At 38.4% G+C, this 22,101-nt stretch overlaps 1 protein-coding gene across 11 annotated transcripts in view; it reads left to right on the top strand.

The window, feature by feature from the left end:
* Positions 1 to 16,683, top strand: part of npas3 (neuronal PAS domain protein 3) — a 1,348,016-nt gene extending 1,331,333 nt beyond the window's left edge. For all 11 annotated transcript variants that reach the window (XM_087989951.1, XM_043697885.2, XM_087989958.1 and 8 more), the window contains 2 exons: positions 7,099 to 7,214; positions 13,006 to 16,683. In XM_087989951.1, coding sequence (XP_087846077.1) covers positions 7,099 to 7,214; positions 13,006 to 14,315 — 1,426 coding nt within the window. In that variant the 3' untranslated portion in view covers positions 14,316 to 16,683. The remainder of the gene's footprint in view (positions 1 to 7,098; positions 7,215 to 13,005) is intronic.
* The last annotated feature ends 5,418 nt before the right edge of the window (positions 16,684 to 22,101 follow it).

Genomic DNA, 22,101 nt, shown 5'->3' with positions numbered 1-22,101 from the left:
TAAGCTGATCCAAAGATTCTTAAAGACTGCCAGGTTAGACAAAGTAACTGGATAAGTGACTGTTTTCTGAGAAGGATAGAAAATTAACCAAAAGATAGTGAATGCTGCATGAAGTGTCCTTCAGAACATATTAATGGAAATAGAATCAAACATGCAACCTCAAGATACAATCGCAAATGGTTCAGGATTAGCACTCTCTAAATAACTGTCATTTGTTGCTGTGTGCTTCATGATCCACTTAATTTAAATGAATTAACCAGACTGGATTTAATGCAGCCTGCCTCAGTGGAAACCCCAATGAACAGGCCCACTTAATCACAGGAGAAGCCACATGTTCAATTCCTGGTAGCAGGAAAACTTGCCATGATTAAATTGGAGGCAGGAATGGGTCCATGGGGGACGTGTTGCTACTTGTCGTCGACTGTCAATTAGGCTCATTACTGAGTCAACTGACACTAATGATCTCTGAGTACACCACAATTTTGCAGTGATTCAGAGATCACATGAGAATGGCAAAGCTATTGTAACCCCCTGAAAGTCTCCAAATAGCTCTGAGGGATTGAATGGGGGATTTCCACCTCAGACAATCCTGAATCTTGGGGAAGGGTCACACTGCTAAGCACTTAGTTCAGTCATGTCCCCTCCTCAGAAATGATGTATGTTCTCTGAGCAATGGGCTGAATCTGGATCTATTACATTGAATTTCATTCCCTACCACAAATATTATGAAACTAGTAGAAGTGAAAAAGCAATTACATTTAAATTTGAAGATATTTAAGAACTGATTTAATTCAGAAAGAATGAATAAAGACTTGGCATTTATATTTTCTCTTTCATGAAGACAGGACCTCCACTCATCCTGCAGCCAATGAATTACTTTTGAAATGTATTGTAATTTATTAGTAACAATTTTGGGAATACTGTACATCACAACTTGATCTTAACCTTGAGGTGACCATGAACTAAAACAGAGAAGTCTTCCTGGATTACAGTGTTTAAAATGGTTTATGTGTAATTTGTGAGAAGATAGTAAAGGGAGTACAAATTCAAAACAGGTTCCAGCAAGAGGGAAAACACATACATCTGCAGTGATGGATTGATTTTGTTCTGACAGCCACCATTCCCATATGGATAAGAGAAAGAACTTGTTTCAGATTATTTGAAAATGTTTGTATGGAGGTTTTATATATTACTCTAGAAACTAAACTGAGAATGTTAACAGAGTGCACAATTACTTTGAAGCATTATTGTTTCAATGGTGTATCAAGCCTTATATGAACAGAATTTGAATAAACAGGAACCACAAATCATATTGATTAAATGCTGTTGATAAAGGTGTATTTTTGTCATATTGTTTTATCAAAGACCCATCCTTTATTTTCATCATAACAATATCACATACAAACTGAGATATATGGGGCTGAATATTACCATATTTTGATAAAGTATCAAAGGATTAATTTCCTCAAATTTCATGGATTGTCAGTGATTTATCTCACACTATCCTCCCGCGCCCTTCTAATTTCCTAGCACTCTCCTATTGCACCCGTCTTGACCGGTACAAGCCAATTATCCGACCTGCCAAGCCCATAAGTTCACACCAACACCCAGCTGTCCAGGATATACAGTCATTCCTGACACTGGTGCCATCTTGGAACCTGAAACATGCATCTGGCCAACCATTGTAATCTGGAGCTACCCCTCACTATCAATGTAGTGGCCTCAATCAAAGCTTCTCACTGCATAGAGATGACATAGCTGACACCTACTTCCACATACAACTGCATGTTCCTACACCAATTGCTGTTTAAGACTAGGTTTACAGCTTATCTGTCTTTACCAACAGCCAAATGTTGCATCCCACTATAAATTACTGCCACTCTTCCCTCAAAGTCCACAGTAGTTCAGCATCTTATTATTCAATGTGGGATCATCATATCCATGGAAGAATTCAGTAATCTCAACAAATTCATTTCTCTTTATAAACACTCAAAGTGATCAGATATCAAACAGACTGAAGCTGCATTTGCTTCTCAGAACACAAACAAACATATCAAGAACCAAAAGTTTATCGTCAATTAATGACCTCTCATCTATTAGTTGTCATCTACCCAAACTGAGTGTCACCTGAGTCCTGCCAGTCCTACTGCACTCTATGATGCTCAGGGTATTATTCCTGCTGTTCATTGTCCTCGTCCTCCTCCATGAAAGTCAGTCCAGCTGCCCCCAGTTCTTCAGACTCCTTTATAACCCCTCTTTACAAGCTCGAGTTGAGCAGAACACAGCACGCTAGGATTATTCTCCCCACTCTGTCTGGAGAACACCACAAAGTCCACCAGACTGGTAAAGCAGTGGAATCTCATCTTCAGCAAGTCTGCTACACCATGGCCTTGGTTGTAGCAAGTGCTGAATTGTATCTGCACTCAGCCTTAGTCAGGGACTTATGCAATGGAGTCATTGGTTATGGCGACTTTGGGTAACCTCCCAATAATCATCCTTGCAAGGCATCTGGACTTTCAAATGCAGTGGGAACACAATATTCTCGTCATGGCAGCTTTCAGTTGTGGTAAAGCAATCGGAAAGTGTAAGTGCTGAATGAGTAATGAATTCATCCCAGCTCCATATCATTCATGGAAGATATCACTGCATGTGGAAAAGTCTTGCAGTATTCTTACATTTCAGCTGGAGAAGAATTCAGTCCTATGGCCCTGTGCACCCCAGGAAGTCTTACATTAGCATTGTGAAGTCTGTATAGTCTGTAGGTGCCTCTTTTAAGGTCAATTGTGATTACTTCGGCTTCACAGAGCTGTATGTCTGCGATTTGCAATGACCAATGGAATAGTGTGATGATGCTGTGGCTTTAAAAGGTGGTTTTGTCCTTTTGTTTGAAGGCAGGTTGTAAGGCAGAGAGAATGAGCAGTCTACCAAAACAACTAGAGTAAACAGCTTATGAGACCTTAGATTTTTTAAAAAGTTGGAATAGATGCAGAGTCGAAAAGTGCGGCACTGGAAAAGCACAGCAGATCAGGCAGCATCCAGGCAGCAAGAGAACTGACGTCTCGGACTTAAGCCTGGATGGGTGTGGCCAGCTGTCAAAGACCAGGATTTCTACAGTTTTTTTAGTTTTTAGGTTTAGCTTTAAGCAGTTGCTACTGTGGGCTTGAAGAAGTGGAAGCAAATCTCTCGATTGCAGTCAAAAACTGCAGATTCTCTTCCTCGGCTTCTCAATTACCTGTGAGAACAGATCTGTTTTTCTGAAATTGTCTTTTTGCCAAAGAGTGTGTTTATGGGATATTACTATATTGCAACAGTTAATTAGTAATCATTACCGTATCTATTATTCTGTTAAGTTTTCCAATCGAGTTAATTTATTCTTAATTCCTTTTTCTTTGGTTGTATTTTAACTATAGCGGTTAAATAAAGTGTAGTTTGACCAATCGAACTGCATCTGGAACACAGCATGTTACTTTTGCTTTTAAATAAGAAAAAGTTAGGGTCTGGGCTGCCTTCTTAAAGTATTTTGAGGGGATCTGGTCTGGTCCATAACAGTGGCCAACTTCACTTATAACCAGCCATTTGCACCCTACACAGGTCTACACTGCATCTCACATGCACAGTGATGTGATGTAATTATTTCATCCTGTACACTGCAGAATTGACACAATATACAGTTGAAAGGCTTTTTTTGGTCAGAAGTGACGCCCATGTTTTTCATCAGCAGACACTGACTCCATCTACTCCAGAGGTGGCCATGGCCATCTTCCATTTGTAGGTCATGTTGAATAATGGAAGGCAACATGGAATGCATTTGATACTGAAAGTTCCAACTTCAGTTTTGTTGTCAGATGTCTCCATTGAACCTAATGTTTGATTACCTTAAATCTACCATGACCTTCATTCTGCTGACCCCTAGGACTGACCATGTTCCACTCCCCTGACCAACTTGGATGGACAGATGATGATTGACCAGACTTTGACTGATACCTCTGCAAAACCCTAAGTGATAACCCACCATTCCCTGACTGGTTGCAGTGGACCAGTAGGACTGTCCATGGTCCATTCCCCAGACTGTAGTGAGACAGACCCCCTGACCCAGATAGCTATACCTCAGCTCTTGGATCATGGATGCTGCCTTGATAGACTACATGGGACCCCTTTGACTGACAGCCGCCTTCCCACCCTCCCTCCCCCCCTCCCCCCACCCCAATCCCACACCACTGACTTGTCTGACAACGACTCCCTTCGACACATGGCCATTTGGTTGATACACATGCAACATAGTTGCCAGTTAGGTTGCCAGTACATTCTGTAGGTGTGAGATTGACATTGTACTATGGTGTTTGGGAGCATGTCCACCCCATTGATGGATTTCTGCTAACCAGCCTGGCTTTGTTTCCGCAGTGAACTGCAAGACTAGACAGAAATACTGAGTGTACAAAAAGCTAAAAAGCAACATAAGGGCACCTTGAGCATCCAGATAGGCATTATGTGAGTGAGCACTGAGAGAGCAAATAAGCAATTCTGAGATGCAGCCTGGTCCAATCTGTGAGTTGAGTGTCTGTCTTGTGCACTTTGTTGCAGCAGTATTACAATGATGGTTGTCAGTGCAGTGTAATGTTCTCCATTACACCGTGGAAACATACTGTAAGTGCATCAGAGATGTGCTACAATGGGGTGGAGAGGCTGGCATGTGTCATATGCCAGTGTCTTTGGATGGGGGGTTCCCTGCGGCCACTGCTGTTGGACTGTGCCTTGAGGCATTGATGCTAGTGTTCAGGATGGAGGTCTGGAGGACTAAGCAGTGAAATAGTAGGGTGCATATTAAAGAGGCAAGATTCAGTAATAATGTGGTGGATGATGAATGATAATTCCCAATAATCAACTTCTCATTGCTTACTAATCAGGATCCTGTCCTAATCTCCAAAACATAGTGCACTTGTTGCTCTCAACATTGAGAAAGACCTTGTTTGACTTCTTTCATGATTCTGTCACATTTCTCATCAGGACCTTGGAAGATTCCATCCATGAATTTTCACGTGTTGGACATTGCAATAATATGTCTTCCAAAAAACATTTAATATATATTAAACATGTTTCTTAACTATAAGGAATGTTGGTTAAAATCAATGTGAGAATGTTAGTATCGCTTAAAAAGGAAATTTTACTGGTGACAATTCTTACTGGTTTTCACAATTTAGTGAACTACTAACCTCAACATCAAGTCTTCCCTGGTTTTGGATGAACAAAAATGCCATTCTTGCCCAATAATTGTGTTCCATTACCCCTTTACAGTCTGAACAGGAGCTCTGTCAATCAAGAGCTGATAATGTGTTGCTGGAAAAGCGCAGCAGGTCAGGCAGCATCCAAGGAGCAGGAGAATCGACATTTTGGGCATGAGCCCTTCGAAGGGCTCATGCCCAAAACATCGATTCTCTTGCTCCTTGGATGCTGCCTGACCTGCTGCACTTTTCCAGCAACACATTATCAGCTCTGATCTACAGCATTTGCAGTCCTCACTTTCTCCTCTGTCAATTAATATTCAAGATCCATCATCTAGTTTTAATACCTGAAACCTTCACAGACTAAACTTCACTAAAGCAATGTTTAAAGAAGACAGGAGCTGGCCTGTGATGGCTGATGTGGGTGCCTGGCCTGACCAATTATTGAGGAACGTCCAGGGAACCCATGTGCTATGCTTGGTTAGTTCAGCTGGCTGGACAGCAGGCTTGTAATGCAATGCAATGCCAACAGTATGGGTTCAATTCCCACACTGGCTGAGATCACCATGAAAGACTCTCCTTCTCAACCTGTCTCCTTGCCTGAGGCATGGTGATCCTGAGGTTAAACAACCACCAGTCATCCCTTTTTCTCTCTCTATAATGAGAGAGCAGCCTTTTGGTCTGGTAAGCCTATGGTGACATTAACTGTTCTTTTAGTAACTATTAACCGGAAACCTAACTGGGCCATCCATATAAATATTGTTGCTACAAAAACAGGTCAGATATTGGGAATCCTGCAGCAATTAATTCACATCCTAACTCACCAAAGTGTGTCCATCATCTACAGGGTGCAAGTCATTTGCCCTCATTGAATGTAACTCCCACAACACCAAAGAACCGACACATTCAAGACAAAGTAGCATGCTTGATTAGTACCCAATCTTCACCTTAAATAATCACTTCTTCCAATACTAATATAGTGACAGCAGCATGTACCATCTATTTATAGATGTGTGGCAGTAACTCACAAAGACTCCTTTGACTGTGCTTCCCAAATCTGTGACCTTCACCAGTTAGCAGGACAGGAATATAAGATGCATGAGAGCCCCACACCTCCAAGTTCTCCCCCACATCACACACAATCCTAACTTGGCATTATATCACCATTCCTTCACAGGAGGATCACTGGGTCAAAATCCAAAAACTCCGTTCCTAACAGCACTGGGGTCTGCCTATACCACAAGGAGTGCCACAATTCAAGAAGTGACTCAGTGCCATCTTCTCCGAACTAAGGACACCCACATCCCATGGTAGATTTTGAAAAATTTTGTCCTGAGGATTGGATGGCACAGGTTCCAGATAATGCAATGTGACAAACCAGAGTTGTTCTCTGATTACAATTAGTTGCCTGTGTATCAGCCACAATTGACAATAGAGCTTTGCATTACTTCCAGAATGATATCATTGTTCCCCAAGTAAAACAACAAGATAAGCCATGAACTAGCTTCAAAGGCAAGACGTGTATGCTTTATTGTGTGAACCAAAGCAGTTTGATGGAGTTTTTGATTTTGAAATTACAACAGAATGTAACAAAAGAATTGTGATGAAGTGAACGCATGACTGAAGCTTTTCATTCAAAATCTGACATCAGGTGAAAATGATAGTAAAAAAAGTGGCAATCTTAACTGATGATAAAAGGGACTCCAACAATAATATTCATTGATTCAATTCAGTGAAGGATGTCTGGAAATGTTTTAATGCTTGAAAGTATGAATTTTAGTTTGCTCTTTTCAATATGAAAGAATACCAAACATTAGATTTTTAATGAATATTTAACCATGTATACATGCAGAACCTAACATAAGTGTTATTTTCCTAGTGATTTTGAGTATAAGGATGTCCCAATGGATATTGCACAGCTTCCTAATCTTCCTGAGAAAACCTCTGAATCTTCCGAGACTTCTGATTCTGAATCTGATTCAAAAGAAAACTCAGGTATTAGTAGTAAATATTAAATCCAGCACCAGCAGCCTGGTACCAAAGTCTGTACATTTCTATGTATTTATGTTATTTGTGTTATTTCTATGGAAAATGACAGATGCTTCAAAACAGGTTAATGACTGCCTATTACAAAACATGTAAATGCAAGTCAATAGGTAATGCTATCTCTGTTTACCAGAAGCATACATTTGAGTATCCTACTACATAAAGCATCCCCAAGGATGTATCATAACATTGACAGGAATAGATTAAGAATTAATAGGTTAGTGTTGCATGTATGACACATCATTTGTACTTGTGAAGATTCCAGCTACCTACAAGTGTCTATCACTATTAATTTTGTTGTTAGCACATCAGTTTTATTATTTTTAAATGAGAAAAATTCATACTTTCAGTTTTCAATGCTTGCCCCACGCCATGTGTAATTCTACAGTGCAATGGCCAGCATACCAACTGAAGAACTTCACAAAGCATTGGATTGCAAAACATTGAAAGAAGCCCCTAGATAGATAACAGTGTTACACACACTTAATTCAGCATGACTGTGAATTTGTATTGCAGCAATATCCAGCACTTTACACTACGCTAGCACAGGAGCAGGAATTTTGTAGCATCATTGGCGAAATCATCTTACCACTGGTAACACCAAAACTCTGTTTGATAAAGTTTGATGGAAAATCGTACAGTTTTAATTTAAATGTTTAAAGTTTAACAACTTTATAGATCCATACTATTGTTTTCTGAAGCAGTGATAGGCAGCAGTCAACAGTAATACTGTCATCAAATCCATCATTTTGTGGATGACTACATGTGGACTCCTCTGTCAGCCAGCTCCAGCAGCTGGTAGTAGTTAACATTTGTGACTAAAACAAATCTTTTCCTGATATTGGGGATATTAAATCAACTAATTCACAAATTCAATTAACTGCACATACCTAAGAGCTGTGTATGCATTTATTTTGGAGTTATTCTTTTGACATGTGTCTCCCCAGTTCTTGCCCGTAAACTGCAATTTTCAAATCCATTCTGCACTAAAAATAGGCCAGAGTAGTAGGAAGGGATTTACTACGATCACTGAAGCACTTTCGGTAAATACAGTTCAGTAACATTAAAGCAACTTCAGAAGAGCTGCACTGTAGAATTCACAAAAGAGACATGCAGGCATTGTAATAGTGGAACTCACTCCAATAAGTATTAAGGCTAAAGCAGGAAATTAACCAAACAAAACTGTTCTGGCTGGCTTCCCACTTATCACTATCACTTCAAAGATTTTCCACTGGAAATTATGTTAGATGTTCAATATGCATGGAAAAGGATCAAAATAAGGTCAGTTCTTGTGCTCTTTAGAAACAGCACTTAAAATGGTGGCATTGTAACTGCATTTCAGCCAACAAATCTTATAAAAATTCATGCTGTAGCATCCCCAATTCGTCAATCACATTACAATGAATTTGTGTTAACAAAACGCACGTTTTCACAGAATGACCTGTATTCAAAATAGCTGCAAATGATAAGGTCAGATCATATAATTTTCTCACATTACCACAATAATGAGGTTGAATGTTAGTGATGCTTGCATGTTACTGGCATGTTGCTAGTGGTGGGCTAGTAGAAGATGCCTTAAATTTTAAAGAAACCTCCTCTAGGAGCAGAATTGAACATGGGACTGAATGCACCATTTTACCTATGTGTTCATTTGAGCACTTTAGTGTCGTGAAAATATTGGGAACCTGATATTAGGATAAATGTCACAGCCCAGTTATTTCTCCCACTGATTTGAAGGTTTTAGCCACTATTCCAAGATCACTAGATATCTTCATTTATTTGCAAAGCAATACAATGTCATAGCTATCAGAAACTTTATTGTTTAGTTACATAGGATTGCACAGAATTTATTGCATAAAGACTGGCAATTTGGCCCAAAGCCTGTCATGATTTCATGCATTTCACAAACCATCTCCCATCTTGCTTCATCTAACCCTGTCAAAATATCTTTCTATTCCTTTATCCCTCATATATCTGTATAATTTACCTCCGTAAATGCATCTGTGTTACTATTTGCATTCCACAGTTTATTTCCATTATCATGACACACTGAGTGAAGTTTCTCTTCAATTCCTCATTGGATTTATTAACATACTTATATATGTATGGCCTGTTCCTAGTTATCAACTAATTTCAGCAGATTTCTAGAAAATAAATTAAAATTAGGGAGTAGGATATGGAGATACTGATACATTATTTTACATAAAAACACGTTTTTGAAAGCTTTGAACCAGAATTTTTGTTTTCTCAGTTATTGGGGAATTTTGTGCAGCTAAGAAGCAATAGAATTAAAAGGAAAATAAAAAACCACAAAGAAAATTCAAATAGGTCTCTTGGACTGAGAAAAAAGTTGATTTAAAACTAAAACTTTCACAACAACACCTTGCTGCAGTGTTGCATGTAAAAATAATATTATGTCTTGTGAATGAATAGTTTACCATGGATCTTGCAACTGCAAAGATGATTGACATTGATGAATATAAAAAAATAGAACTAGTGTTTTGCAATTGCTATTCTATGTCAAGCTGAGTAGCGAGCATTTTGGTAACAGATGAAAGCTCCTCCTATCCATAAGACCGTGAGAAATAGGAACTGGATTAGTTCATTCGGCCCCTTGAACCTGTTTCACCATTCAACATTCCTCACATCCACTTTCCTGCCCTTTCCCCATAACTCTTGATTCCCCCACTGATTAAGAATCTCTGTATCTCAGCCTTAAAAATACACAAAGACTCTCTGTGGCAAGGAGTTCCTAAGATTCTCAACCCTCCTCAGCTCAGTCTTAAATTGGCACCCTTTTATTCTGAGACTATGTCTTTTGATCTAGAATCTCCCATGGGCGAGTATCCTCTCAGCATAAACTGTGTCAAATCTCTTGGAAATCCTGTATGTTTCAATGAGTTTCAACTCTCGTTCTTCTAAATACTAATAAGTAGTCCCAATCTGTTTTAGCCTTTGCTCATAAAATAATCCCTCCATACAGGGAGTCATTCTAATGAACCTCTGATCTGCCTCCAATGAAATAATTGCTTTCCTTAAATAAGGGGACCAAAACTGCTCACAGTACTCCAGATGAAGTCTTACCAGCACCTTGTACTATTGCATTATGACATCCCTACTGTTGTACTCCAACCCGCTTGAAATAGGGGTCAACGTTCCATTAGCCTTCCTGATTACCTGCTTAACCTGTGTGGTAGCTTCTTGTGTTTTGTAGATAAGTACTCCCAAGCTCCTTTGTGTTGCAGATTTCTGTAAGTTTTCTCCATTTAAATAATAATCTATTGTTTTGTTCTCCTTTCCAAAATTAGCAATTTAACATTTTCTCATAATATACTCCATCTGTCAACTTTTTGTCCAGTTATTTAACCTATAGATATTTGTCTGTAAAATGTTTGAATCCCTCTCACAGCCTGCCTTTCCACCTATTTTAGTGTTGTCTGCAATTTTAGCTACAGTGCATCCACTTCCTTCTTCTAAGATATTAATATATTATTGTAAACTGTTGTGGTCCCAGCAGTGATCCGTGCGGAACCTACTGGTCATGAGTTACCAACCTAAGGGAGAACCCCTTAAACCCATTTGCTGTTTCCTGGCCATGAGCCAATTCTCTCTTCATGCCAATTTACTCCCTGTTAGCTTTTATAACAACTCAACCTTCAGTTTTCCCTTATCTCCATACTCTATATAACAACATATAATTGTTACAATTTGCATTCTTGGCTGTAAATTCTCACAAGAATGAAAGCAAATCTGATCATTCCAACAATATTGGCTACACTTCCCATCATGCCTTGAGAAAGTGTTCACAGATACATTTATCTATTATAAACTATTAGTATGCATTTAAATATCAATCTTCATGATTGTCTCACCAGACGTTCCACCTTCCTACCACAGTCCAAAGATGTGCAGGTTAGGTGAATTGGTCATGTGAAATTGTTCATAATATTCAGCGATGTTTAGGTTAGGTGCATTAGTCAGGGGTAAGTGTAGAGTAATAGGGTAGGGGAATGGGTCAGGACGGGTTACTCTTCAGCGGGTTGGTGTGGACTTGTTGGACTGAAGGGCCTGTTTCCACACTGTAGGAATTCTATGATTCTGAAGACAGAAACAGAGAGCAGCAATTCATTGACCTGTTCACTCATCTGTTACTGGGAAATACCAGAATTAATTATTCAGGAGATAATAACTGGACATTTGTAAAGTCACAATATTTTCGTGCATTTTGTGAAAACAAAATCATATCTGAAAATTGTAGGAGAGTTATTTGATCAAGGGAGGGAGAATAAAGGGTATGCGAGATGCAGTACATGTGAATTTCAAAAAAACATTAGATAAGGTGTCATATATGAAAATGCTGCACAAGATGAGAGTTCAAGGTTTCAAGGTAATATTATTTGAGTAGTTAGAGGATTGACTTACTAACAGTAAGGGAGTTGAGACAAATAGATTATTTTCAGGTTGGCAAACTACAACTGCACAAGTGTCACAGGGATCAGTGTGGGGACCTCACCAACTTACAATGTATAATAGTGACTTGGAGGAAGGAGCTGACTCTTGTTACTAACTCTACAAAGAAAGATAAGTAAGCAAGTTAAGAGGAGGATACAAAAAGTCTTCAAAGGGATATAGATAGGTTAATTGAATGGGAACAAAATTGCAAATAATGTGGAATAATATGAAGTTCTCGTTGGTAGGGAGGTTAGAAAATTAGATTATTATTTAAGTAGAGAAACACAGCAGAATGATGTAGTATACAAGGCTGTTATGAATTCACATTTACAGCAAATTTGTGGGAATACAATGCTAAAACCTAAATCTACACAACTAATCTTTGCTAATAAGGCATGCTCCAACAAAATTTGAGCCACTGAAACTATTTATTAAAAGATTCCCTGAATCTTTTTTGTGGCATTTCTATGTCCTTTATTTTTGGCTGGTTAGAATGCTCATCATCTGGTGCAAATAGTGTGGATAATTCAAAAAGGTTTCCTCCTGGGCACCTAATACAACCCTGGGCAAAATAATAACTGGAGCAACAAAATGATGAGTAGAACATTCTAACTTAAGGGCCACAGCAGCTCCATTCCCTTCCCCAACATCAGTGGTCTAAGTGTGTTGGTCCTTATCATCTATTTGTGGTTACTATATGTTGTCGTTGATCTTAATTCAGCAACTGAGATGTCGAGCATCATGAGAGTGCTCTCGAATTTATTCATTCCATCCTGGATAAAACACTAGCATTCTTCATCAAATTCATTCATCTTTCCAATGTTTCCAGTTTCTAATTGAATTTAGGATCTATGAGTCAGACTTTCAAACTGAATCTGAACACAAATCATAAAACAACCCTGTAGCATGTGTAGTGTCACTTTTCTTCTGAAGCTGCTGAAAAATGAGTCTTGAAAAGGATCAAAGGAAACTTGTCCCTGTTCTTTAAAAGCTGAACTGCATTTCAATAGAATGTTTTGGATTTACAAATAGAGACCTGATCATCTTAAATTATTTATCCCTATTTTGTTAACAAAACTTACTTTTCTCCAAGTCTATTTACTAAATTACATATGTCCTGCTAATAAAGGATGTAAGCAAGTATAAAACTCAGGCATTTTATGAGAAATTACATTATTTTCTCAGCTGATTTGCCCCTTTACTCTTTTCAGCTGAAGTGTGTAAATCATGTCTGCAGAAATTGTAGTTTCTTGTGCGACTGATGCTTTTTTTTCTCCATCTCCTCCAGATGACAATGAGAATTCCAAGTCAGATGAGAAGGGCAACCAGTCTGAAAACAGTGATGATCCAGAGCCAGACAGAAAGAAGCAGTCTGGGAACCACTCAGATCATGAAATGAACTGCAATGATGATGACAATAGCTCTAGCAACCAGGACAGCAGGGACAGCGATGATAGCTTTGAAAATTCAGACTTTGAGAGTCAGAAAGCAGCTGAGGACAGTTTTGGCACTTTTGGTTCTATGCAGATCAAAGTAGAACGATATGCAGGCAGCGAAACGGAGATGCAGTTGCCAAACCGTGAATCAGTGACCTCAGACAGTGCCAAGGATTCAGATAGTGCAGGAGAAGTGACCATCCAGTCTTCCAGCAAGCACCAGAAGAGAAAGAAGAGGAGAAAAAAACAAAAAGGAGGCAGTGTTACACGTAGAAGGCTGTCAAGTGCTTCGAGCCCTAGTGGACTTGACTCAAACATAGTAGACCAGCCTCAACTGCTGTCCTCACCAAACAGTGCCTCTGTGCTTAAAATTAAAACAGAAATAACAGAACCTATAAATTTTGATAATGATAGCAGTATTTGGAATTACCCTCCTAATAGAGAGATCTCAAGGAATGAATCCCCTTATAGCATGACCAAGCCCCCGAGCTCTGAGCACTTCCCCTCTCCACAGGCCAACACTAGTTTACATGTCACTATTCCAGACTCTGTTCTTACCCCACCAGGGACTGAAAATACTGCCAGTCGTAAAACTCAGTTTAGCACCTCATCCAACACTACCTTAGTTCCTGTCACAGATCCTCTGTCTCCTCCTCTGTCAACCTCCCCACGAGACAAGCATCTCAGCAGCACCAGTACCACTAGTTCTGTGCTTTACACCAGTGACCTAGAAACGCTGCAGAGGTTACAGGCTGGTAATGTGGTGCTTCCCCTAGTTCATAGGGTAACAGGAACTCTAGCTGCCACCAGCACTACTCCTCAGAGGGTCTATACTACTGGCACCATTCGGTATGCCCCAGCTGAGGTGACCTTTGCCATGCAGGGCAACTTGCTGCCTAACACTCATGCTGTCAACTTTGTTGATGTTAACAGTTCTAGTTTTGGGTTAGAGCCCAAGACACCTATGGAAATGCTTTATCACCACGTACATCGAATTAACATGTCAGGGCCATTCGGGAGCACTGTGAGTGGGGCCAGTCTGGCCCAAATGCCTGCAGGGAATGTGTTCACAACAGCAGAGGGACTCTTTTCCACACTTCCGTTTCCTGTGTATAGTAATGGCGTTCACACCACACAATCATTGGAACGTAAAGAGGATTAAACTATGACCATATACTGTGTTCAGTATTGTGTTCTGAGGCATAGACAATGTTTTCAGCTGAATTCTAGTGCTAGCACTTTGAACTTGAGCAGGTCAGCTCACACCATCAATACAACTGTTCTCATGTCTCTTTTGAACTGTGACTAATCATTCTGTAATGTAAAGAGTTATTTTTTTGCCTTCAGAAAGTTGAATTACCAGTTAATTGTAAATGTTCCTTCCAAGGTTTTCCTTTGCATCTTTGTGAAGATGCCTTTAATGTGTACATGCCTCTGCCATAAGATGCAAATGCAATGGTGAAGAGATTGTAAAATGAGAGAATTACAGATTTTAATCTATAATGATCTTGATATGATCAAGGTTGAAGGAGGTAAGTATGGAAAGATGACCCAGTTTGACTAAGTCAGACTTTAAAGGGTTTTTTTTTTCTTTTTAAAAATAGGGCATAGTATTTTGAAATTTTATGCAGAGTTTAATTCTTTTTTATGATTCAGATTTTTCTTACTTGCACATAAAGCAATTTGGGTTCTTACATAATTTGATTCTGGCCTGTGTCTAGAATGTTAAATTCTTGAAACTGTAGGAAGATGGAATCCATGTGTAGTTAATGAACCATAAGTAGACATTACTTCTGCTACCATGGTGCTACCATTATTAATCTTTGTTGTCTTCGTAAAATATGCAGCATATGGGCTGGAATTTGTGGAAGAGTGCTGTTTTGTACTAGACAAATGGATTTAGTTTCCAGTTTGTGGCTGCAATCTCCTCATTCTCTTATGACCAGAATCTGTGTTAACCTTTTCTGCAGCCATGCAAACTTTACCTCCAGACTAAAAAACACAAAGCCTCACGCCGTTTTTATAGTCGTTCTGCCTTTTTTCAAAGTGCTTTAAGGAGACTCAATAAGATTGAGTTGAGGTGAGATACTTGCATTTATTTTCAGCTATATTTTTCTCAGTATAACTGAGGCTAATCTGCAATTTAAAATAATGTTGTTTTAGACTTTTAAGAAGAATATTTGACATATTGTGTTTCATTATTCTTCTGTTTACTGAAATAGAGGAAATTCTAATTGTACTTTAGTTGTTAGTACTGAAACAGAAATTCAAGATTGAGTTTATAAGCTTGGAATAGGTACACAAATCAAAACTGCACATTAATTAATAGACTCGCAATTCTATTTTTCTGTCATCATTTTGCCAAAAAAAAACACATTCTAGTGTTTGACACTATTTGTGATTGTCAGTATAAATGCTTCTTTCACTCCATCTTTGGCAGCTGTTCATTAAGGCATCTAATAATGAGAGTGAGATAAGTAATGTGTACAATGTGTAAGTGTCCTTGACTGTCAGTCCCATTGCAAAATTTAATGTGTGTTACTATATGCAGTATATACTAAGCTAATGTGGCAATATTGTCCTTTGTCCTCACTGTGCTTTATCTCTAGTCTGCAATGGTCAATTTCATTACTGCAATCCTCGTGAACCAGTGATTCTTGGGAGGTGATGTTTTTTGTGTGATGGCCTTCCTCTGTAGTGTCACCTTATGCTGCTTCCACTGTCTGTATACCTTTTGTTTCTGCTGTTGCTTTGCTGTGTATTCTTCAGACCTCTCTCAGAGATAAAAGACTCTTAACTAGCTCATGGTTAATGGAACCATTTTCACAGAGGAATTCTGGGGATGACTTATCTTCCATCTTGCCAGACAATGCACTATATAGCAGGCTCAGATGTATGTGACAGATTGCCGCCATGGAGCCTCAGCTATAAACATTCCCAGAGTCCCTTGTGCTCTAACTGCAAACAATAGCTAAAACAGCAAAAGGAGCTGTTTTTTAAATGTTTCTGTGTTGGTGTCAAATAATTTCTGGTGATTTGAACTAACAATAATCACAGCTGCTGTCAAATCACATAGTGTTTCAAATCGCAGTATGAAAAATTCATCACCTGTGAAGGCTGTGTCTGTGTTTTTAACTATTTCTTGTACAAGTATATAAAATATTTTATGAGGAATTGGTGCCAAGTAGCTAAACAATGGGGCAAGGGGTTCTGTTAGTATCAATGTTAACAGTGTTACCAACTCTACAATACAAAACAATTAAAAGTAAATTTAAAGAGACAACTATGGTACATTTATTTTTGTGCTTCAAACTTCAAGCTAACCTTCTGAGTGCCTGGCTTATTTAAAAGAACATTTCATTGATCACAGATAATGCTGCAAACCAGAAATGTACATACTTCATTTACAACAGGATTCTTTTATACTTTTGTAGATTATTTCATCAATTCAAAGAAACATGTCATACATGGTTATGTAACTTGATTTTATCATCCTGCAAATGCCATATTCATAATAAACTTTTCTTGGATTTGTTACTATCTGGCATCATTCTTTTACACATACATCCAAACTGTTAATACATTAAAGTAATGAAGCTTTAAACATCTCATGCACATAATATCAATACTGTCATAATCAATAGCATATACTTTATGAAGATTTTATTTACCAGACTTATTGCTCTGAAGATGCTAAAAAGACAGTTAGCCAAAATCTTAGAGATTTCTTTCTGTGTGTGGTTATTCAAGTAAAAACATTATAAAATAAATATACCAATACGTGCATAACTCAAGTTAGCATGTTTTTCAAAACACTTTTGCAAAATCTATTCATTCTGATAAAAGTGGATGGTCAATCTTTACTGAGATGTTAGCATTGATCTAAATAGCTAGATTAGTCAATGAACTATAACCTTATTCAAAAAGCTAATGCAATTGAGAATTATGTGCTCTAAATTATGAAGGTTTTATGTGCTCTAAATTTATCCAGAGAGGATTAAGTTGGAACTCCTCGTGCTCTCTGGGCAGCCTGGAGTGGTTTGTGAATTAACTCGAAATTGTAATATTTTGAATGAGTCTCAAATATGTATTTTTTTCTTTTAACAATTTTAACGTATTTAGATTTGTTGGGAGACTCCAAATAAAAGATGCTGCAGCGGCAGTTAAAATGTTCTTTTTGTTCATCATCATCTATTAAATAAGTATCATGAAAGTTTTTGGGAATGACTTGATAAGCAAGTGCTCCTTCTGAAAGAACTATAGTAAAATGCTAGTCATAATCTCAAACAGAGCACTGTTATATTTGACATATTTAACTTTTAATTGCAAAGTATCATTGCTGAAGCAATGCATGTCCATATACAGCAATAACTGGTAAACATCAGGTTTGGCCTGATAAGTGGTAAGAAACATTTGAACCACACAAGATCCAGACAATGACCATCACCAATTAGACAGAATTTAACCATCGCATTAGATCTTTAATGGCATTACCATCACTGAATCCCACACTATTAACATCCTGGGGGTTACCATTGACCAGGAGCTGAACTGGACCAGCCATATAAATGCTGTGGTTGCAGGAGCAAATTAAAGGCTAGGAATTCTGTGGCAAGTAACTCACTTCCTTCTTCTTAGTGCCTGTCTATCTACAAGGGGTATAAGTCAAGAGTGTTATGGAATACTCTCCATTAGTTTGGATGACTACATCTCCACCTTCATCCTGAAGTCTTAATATTGAATACTTTCTACAAGATGCACTGGTGTAAGTCACCAAAACTGTTTCCTGACATCACCGTCTCATCATGACCACTTACTTAGAGGGACAAAGGCAATAAGTGCAAAGGAACACAACTGCACGCATGTTCATCTCCAAACCAGACATCTTCCTGATTGGGAACTTTATCAACTTTTATTCATTGTTGCTGTCTGAGTATTCTGACATCACCAACAGCTCTGGGTGTCCCATTTGCAAGGCCTGCAGCCATTCAAGGAGGCAGCTCATCACCAAGTTCTCCAGGGCAATTGGAGATTGGCAATAATGCTGGTCTAACAAGCAATGCCCACATCCCATGAACAAATTTAAAAAGTTATTCAGTTGTTTCACTTAGCTGTTGGTTGAATCAGGACACTTTAATATATAAACGTAATCAGATAGGTCTCCTTTGTGTATTTTTCTAAAGCAATAATCTCCTTTACATCAGAATATTGCCATATGCCAGTTAAAATGCATGCTAGTCCCTCTGGAAAACCAACTGGTGTGAAGAACAGCCAATTTTTGGCAAACAAGGGCTACCATGATAAATAAACTCCCTTTTTGCAAAGACATAGCGTCTTGTGTACCATAACACATTGAGATTGAAGCTCAGAACACATGGAATATGCTTGTATGTATAGTACACATTTTTAGAAAAAAAAGTTTCTAAATTTGTATATTTTTATACACTCATACAAAAAAAAAATGCTTCTGCGGTCCCAAAAGAGCAGCTAGTCTGGGTTGACAAAGTGACAAGATGGCAGGCATTATTTCATCTTCCCTATCACAATTGTTAAAGTACAGAAGGAGGCCATTTGGTTGCACCAGCTTTCTGAATAGGGCAATTTACTTAGTACCGTTTTCCTACCTTCTGGAACCATGCACATTGTTCCTTTTTAGGTAAGACTCTAACATCCCTTACCTCAATTGAATCTAGCCCTAGCATACTCAGTGCATTCTAGACCTTAACTACTGAGTGTGTGGGAAGCTTTGCCTCATACTGCTTTTGCTTCTTTTATCAATTACTTAAATCTGTGCCCTCCCCTCATGTTCTTGATCCTTTCACAAATGGGAACAGTTTCTCTCTACCTGTTCTATACAGAGTCCTCATGATTTTGAATATCTCTTTCAAATCACCACTCAGCCTTTTCTTCAAGAAAATGTCTCACCTTCTCTAGTTTATTTGCAGAACTGAAGTTCCACATTCCTAGAACAATTCTCATGAATTTGTGGTGGTACTGCCTGCAGTAATTCTGTAATGAATTATCCTTCATTAAGGTAACAGTGTGACTGAAAATTTATTTTCTAGTTTACTTTTGACACTATTTTCTTCAAAGTATGTAAACGTAGAGCCTTGAGATCTAACCTTAAATAGCTTTACCAAAGTCAGTTTTACAAGAAATAAATACAATTCGAAAACGCTAGATACCCCTGTGACTTATCCAAATTTCATGCATGAGCAATGGGTTAGCAGCTCCTACAGTACTCACAAGTGTTATTGATAATATGTATGCGAAAAAGATCTGCCAACTCTTAGCTCATATCAGGGAAATGTATGGTTAATACTGTGGGTGTGTGGCACTTAGCAGGAATTAGATGGCTTTTTAAAGAGCAAATCTCACTATCAGTGACAGTTTTAAAAATACACATCAAAATTTTTGAGTAATGTTTAAAATATGCTTTGTTTTATCAAGTTCATTTTTTGAAGATTGTTGAAGCAGTCAAGATTGATGACTGTTGTTGTTAATTCAACACTTTGATACTCTAAGGCAAAATCTCTCCTCCAAGACATTATTCTCCATTCAAAGAATAACTATCAAACTATATAAATATAGAAATGAATAATAAGAAAATATTGTTATTCATAAATATTTGTAAATCAAGAAATGGTGCAGCTGGTTCATGAATTATTATTTTCATCTAGATTTGAATGCAGCTTGAATTGGAAAGATGAACATTTCCCCTGAGTCAGCCTCAAGGCTGCCTTCTTAAAAATGAATTCCAAAAGTCTTGAGGAATTGTGTGAAACATAGTTGCATGATGGGAAAACTGGCCAACCCCTGGTTGTAAACAACACAAGTTAACAAAGGTCAAAGCAATGCTAACCTTAGCAGGACTTGACATAGGCTAAGTCCAGGCAAATTCTTTAACCTCAGTAGACCTTGTCAGAGTTTGATTAGCTGGCTCCACATAAGTTCTGGGATACTGGCTAAGCCTAAGTAAGGACATTCCATAAAATCCTCTGAGGCCCCAACAAGGACAAGATTATGGCATGACATATGTGTCACAAGGTTTTGGGAAGTTAATATGATAAACCTCAGAAGTAATAACACAGATCATAATTCAATGTGCCAGTCTAATGGACGACTAACCTTGAGTGATAATTATTGATAGTATTGATAAGTTTTAAGTATAAATATTCCTGCTTTTCTCACTGTAAGCGCAATCTTGTGAGAGTAGCTCAGAGCTGCGATCCGCTCTCTTTCTCTCTCCCAAGTTCAGCCATTCTGCATGCAGCTTCCTTGTTAATAAAGACCAATTGTTTTGTCAGAACAAGGTTTGTTAAATTTTCTGTTGGGTATTGTCGATTTTAGCTCTCACAGTCCTGTAGCTATTTTCTTACCCATTTCTACAGTCTGAACCTCATTTATTGTGGATGTGAGTCAGTAACAACATTCAATAATTCTGGATTAATTCTAAGGAAAAACTCTACCTCACTCATTGTGTTTGTCACTATGAGAAATGTTAATCTTTTCACCAGTATTGTTCAGAGTTAAAGAGTGTGATAGGGGAAATTTTGCTCCACATTTGTCATCAGCTGACCAGGATATCACAATTGGTGTTATACACATTAACACATACTAGCCCTCATAGACTCTGATGATAAAAAAAATAGTAAATTAAATTAATGAATGCAAAATAGTTAAAAAAAACTGGATTGTAAAAGCTTCTATAGATAAGTAAGAAGGAAAAGATTGGCAAAGACAAATGTGGATCCATTCAGGCAGAGACAGGAGAATTTATAGTAGGAAATAGAGAAAAGGCAGAGAACCTAAATTATTACTTTGCCTCTGTCTTCACAGAAGAACATACAAGATGTCTCCTGGAAACAATTAAGCTCCAAATGGCCCAGTGAATGTGTGGAACTGAAAGAAATTAGAGTTAGTAAAAAGAACCATAGTATTACAGAAATTAGTGGGATTACTAAATTAAATTCCTCGAAACTAGTGACCTTATCCGCAGAGTGTTGAAAGTGATCTACGGTGATAGCGGATGTATTGGTTCTCAAATTTCAAAATGCTATTAATTCGGAAATGGTTAACTCAGAGAATGCTGAATCTTTGAAATTCTGTATATAAGAGGGATGTAGAAGCCCAGTCATTAAGTAGGATCATGAAAGAAATCAATAGATTTCTGATTATTACTGACATTAAGGATACAGGAATAGTGTGGGAATATGGTGTTGCGGTAGATAATCAGCTATATGGGTGTCTTCTCCTGCAATGATGTAAAGGAGATGAATGAGTAATAAACCAGTGGATGGCTTGGCTGTTAGTGCGGGATACATGTGTGGACAATGTGATGTAGTGTTCCGATGATAGACATGTCAGGGAAGGGGTTGCATGCAATAAAGGGTGTGTCAGGACATGGACCTTGATGGGAGTTGGATACCATGGCAGAGATGGAGTGAGAGTGAGGTGACAGAGAACAGAGTATAGCATTTATCTGGGCAGAGCAGAGAAGGTCATTGGCTTTCTATCAGCACGACAGTCTGGTCCACTGCACCATGGAGGCAGCATCAAGCTGAGTGATGATCTCTGACCAGGATGGCCATGCCTGGAGAGGGCTCACCTCCTCTGACGGTCCTACAAGAAGAGAACATCTCTTCATTGCACCACCCTGTCCAACAGGATGTCCATATCCCTCACTAAAAAACATGGTGCAAGCCTCACCTTCTCTGCCATTTCTCCTCACCACTGGCATCACCAAGCAGGACAGCTGCCAAATGCCAGTCTCCCCCAACTGAGAGGTAAGGCTTCAAAGATGGCATAGCACAAGAGATGCTGGTGTTAGGATGGATATACACTGAGTGGTGAATCCTTCTGGGAATGGTGCATAGTAAGATGGAACAGAAATTAGATATGATAAATAGAGATAGGATAACAAATGATGCAGAGAGTTTGTTACAATT

The sequence above is a fragment of the Chiloscyllium plagiosum genome, unplaced genomic scaffold (genome assembly GCF_037043375.1).
Source record: "Chiloscyllium plagiosum isolate Xiang-an unplaced genomic scaffold, Cpla_swu_hap1 HiC_scaffold_8, whole genome shotgun sequence".
Taxonomy (NCBI): domain Eukaryota; kingdom Metazoa; phylum Chordata; class Chondrichthyes; order Orectolobiformes; family Hemiscylliidae; genus Chiloscyllium; species Chiloscyllium plagiosum.
This window is presented reverse-complemented; position numbering and strand designations above follow the sequence as displayed.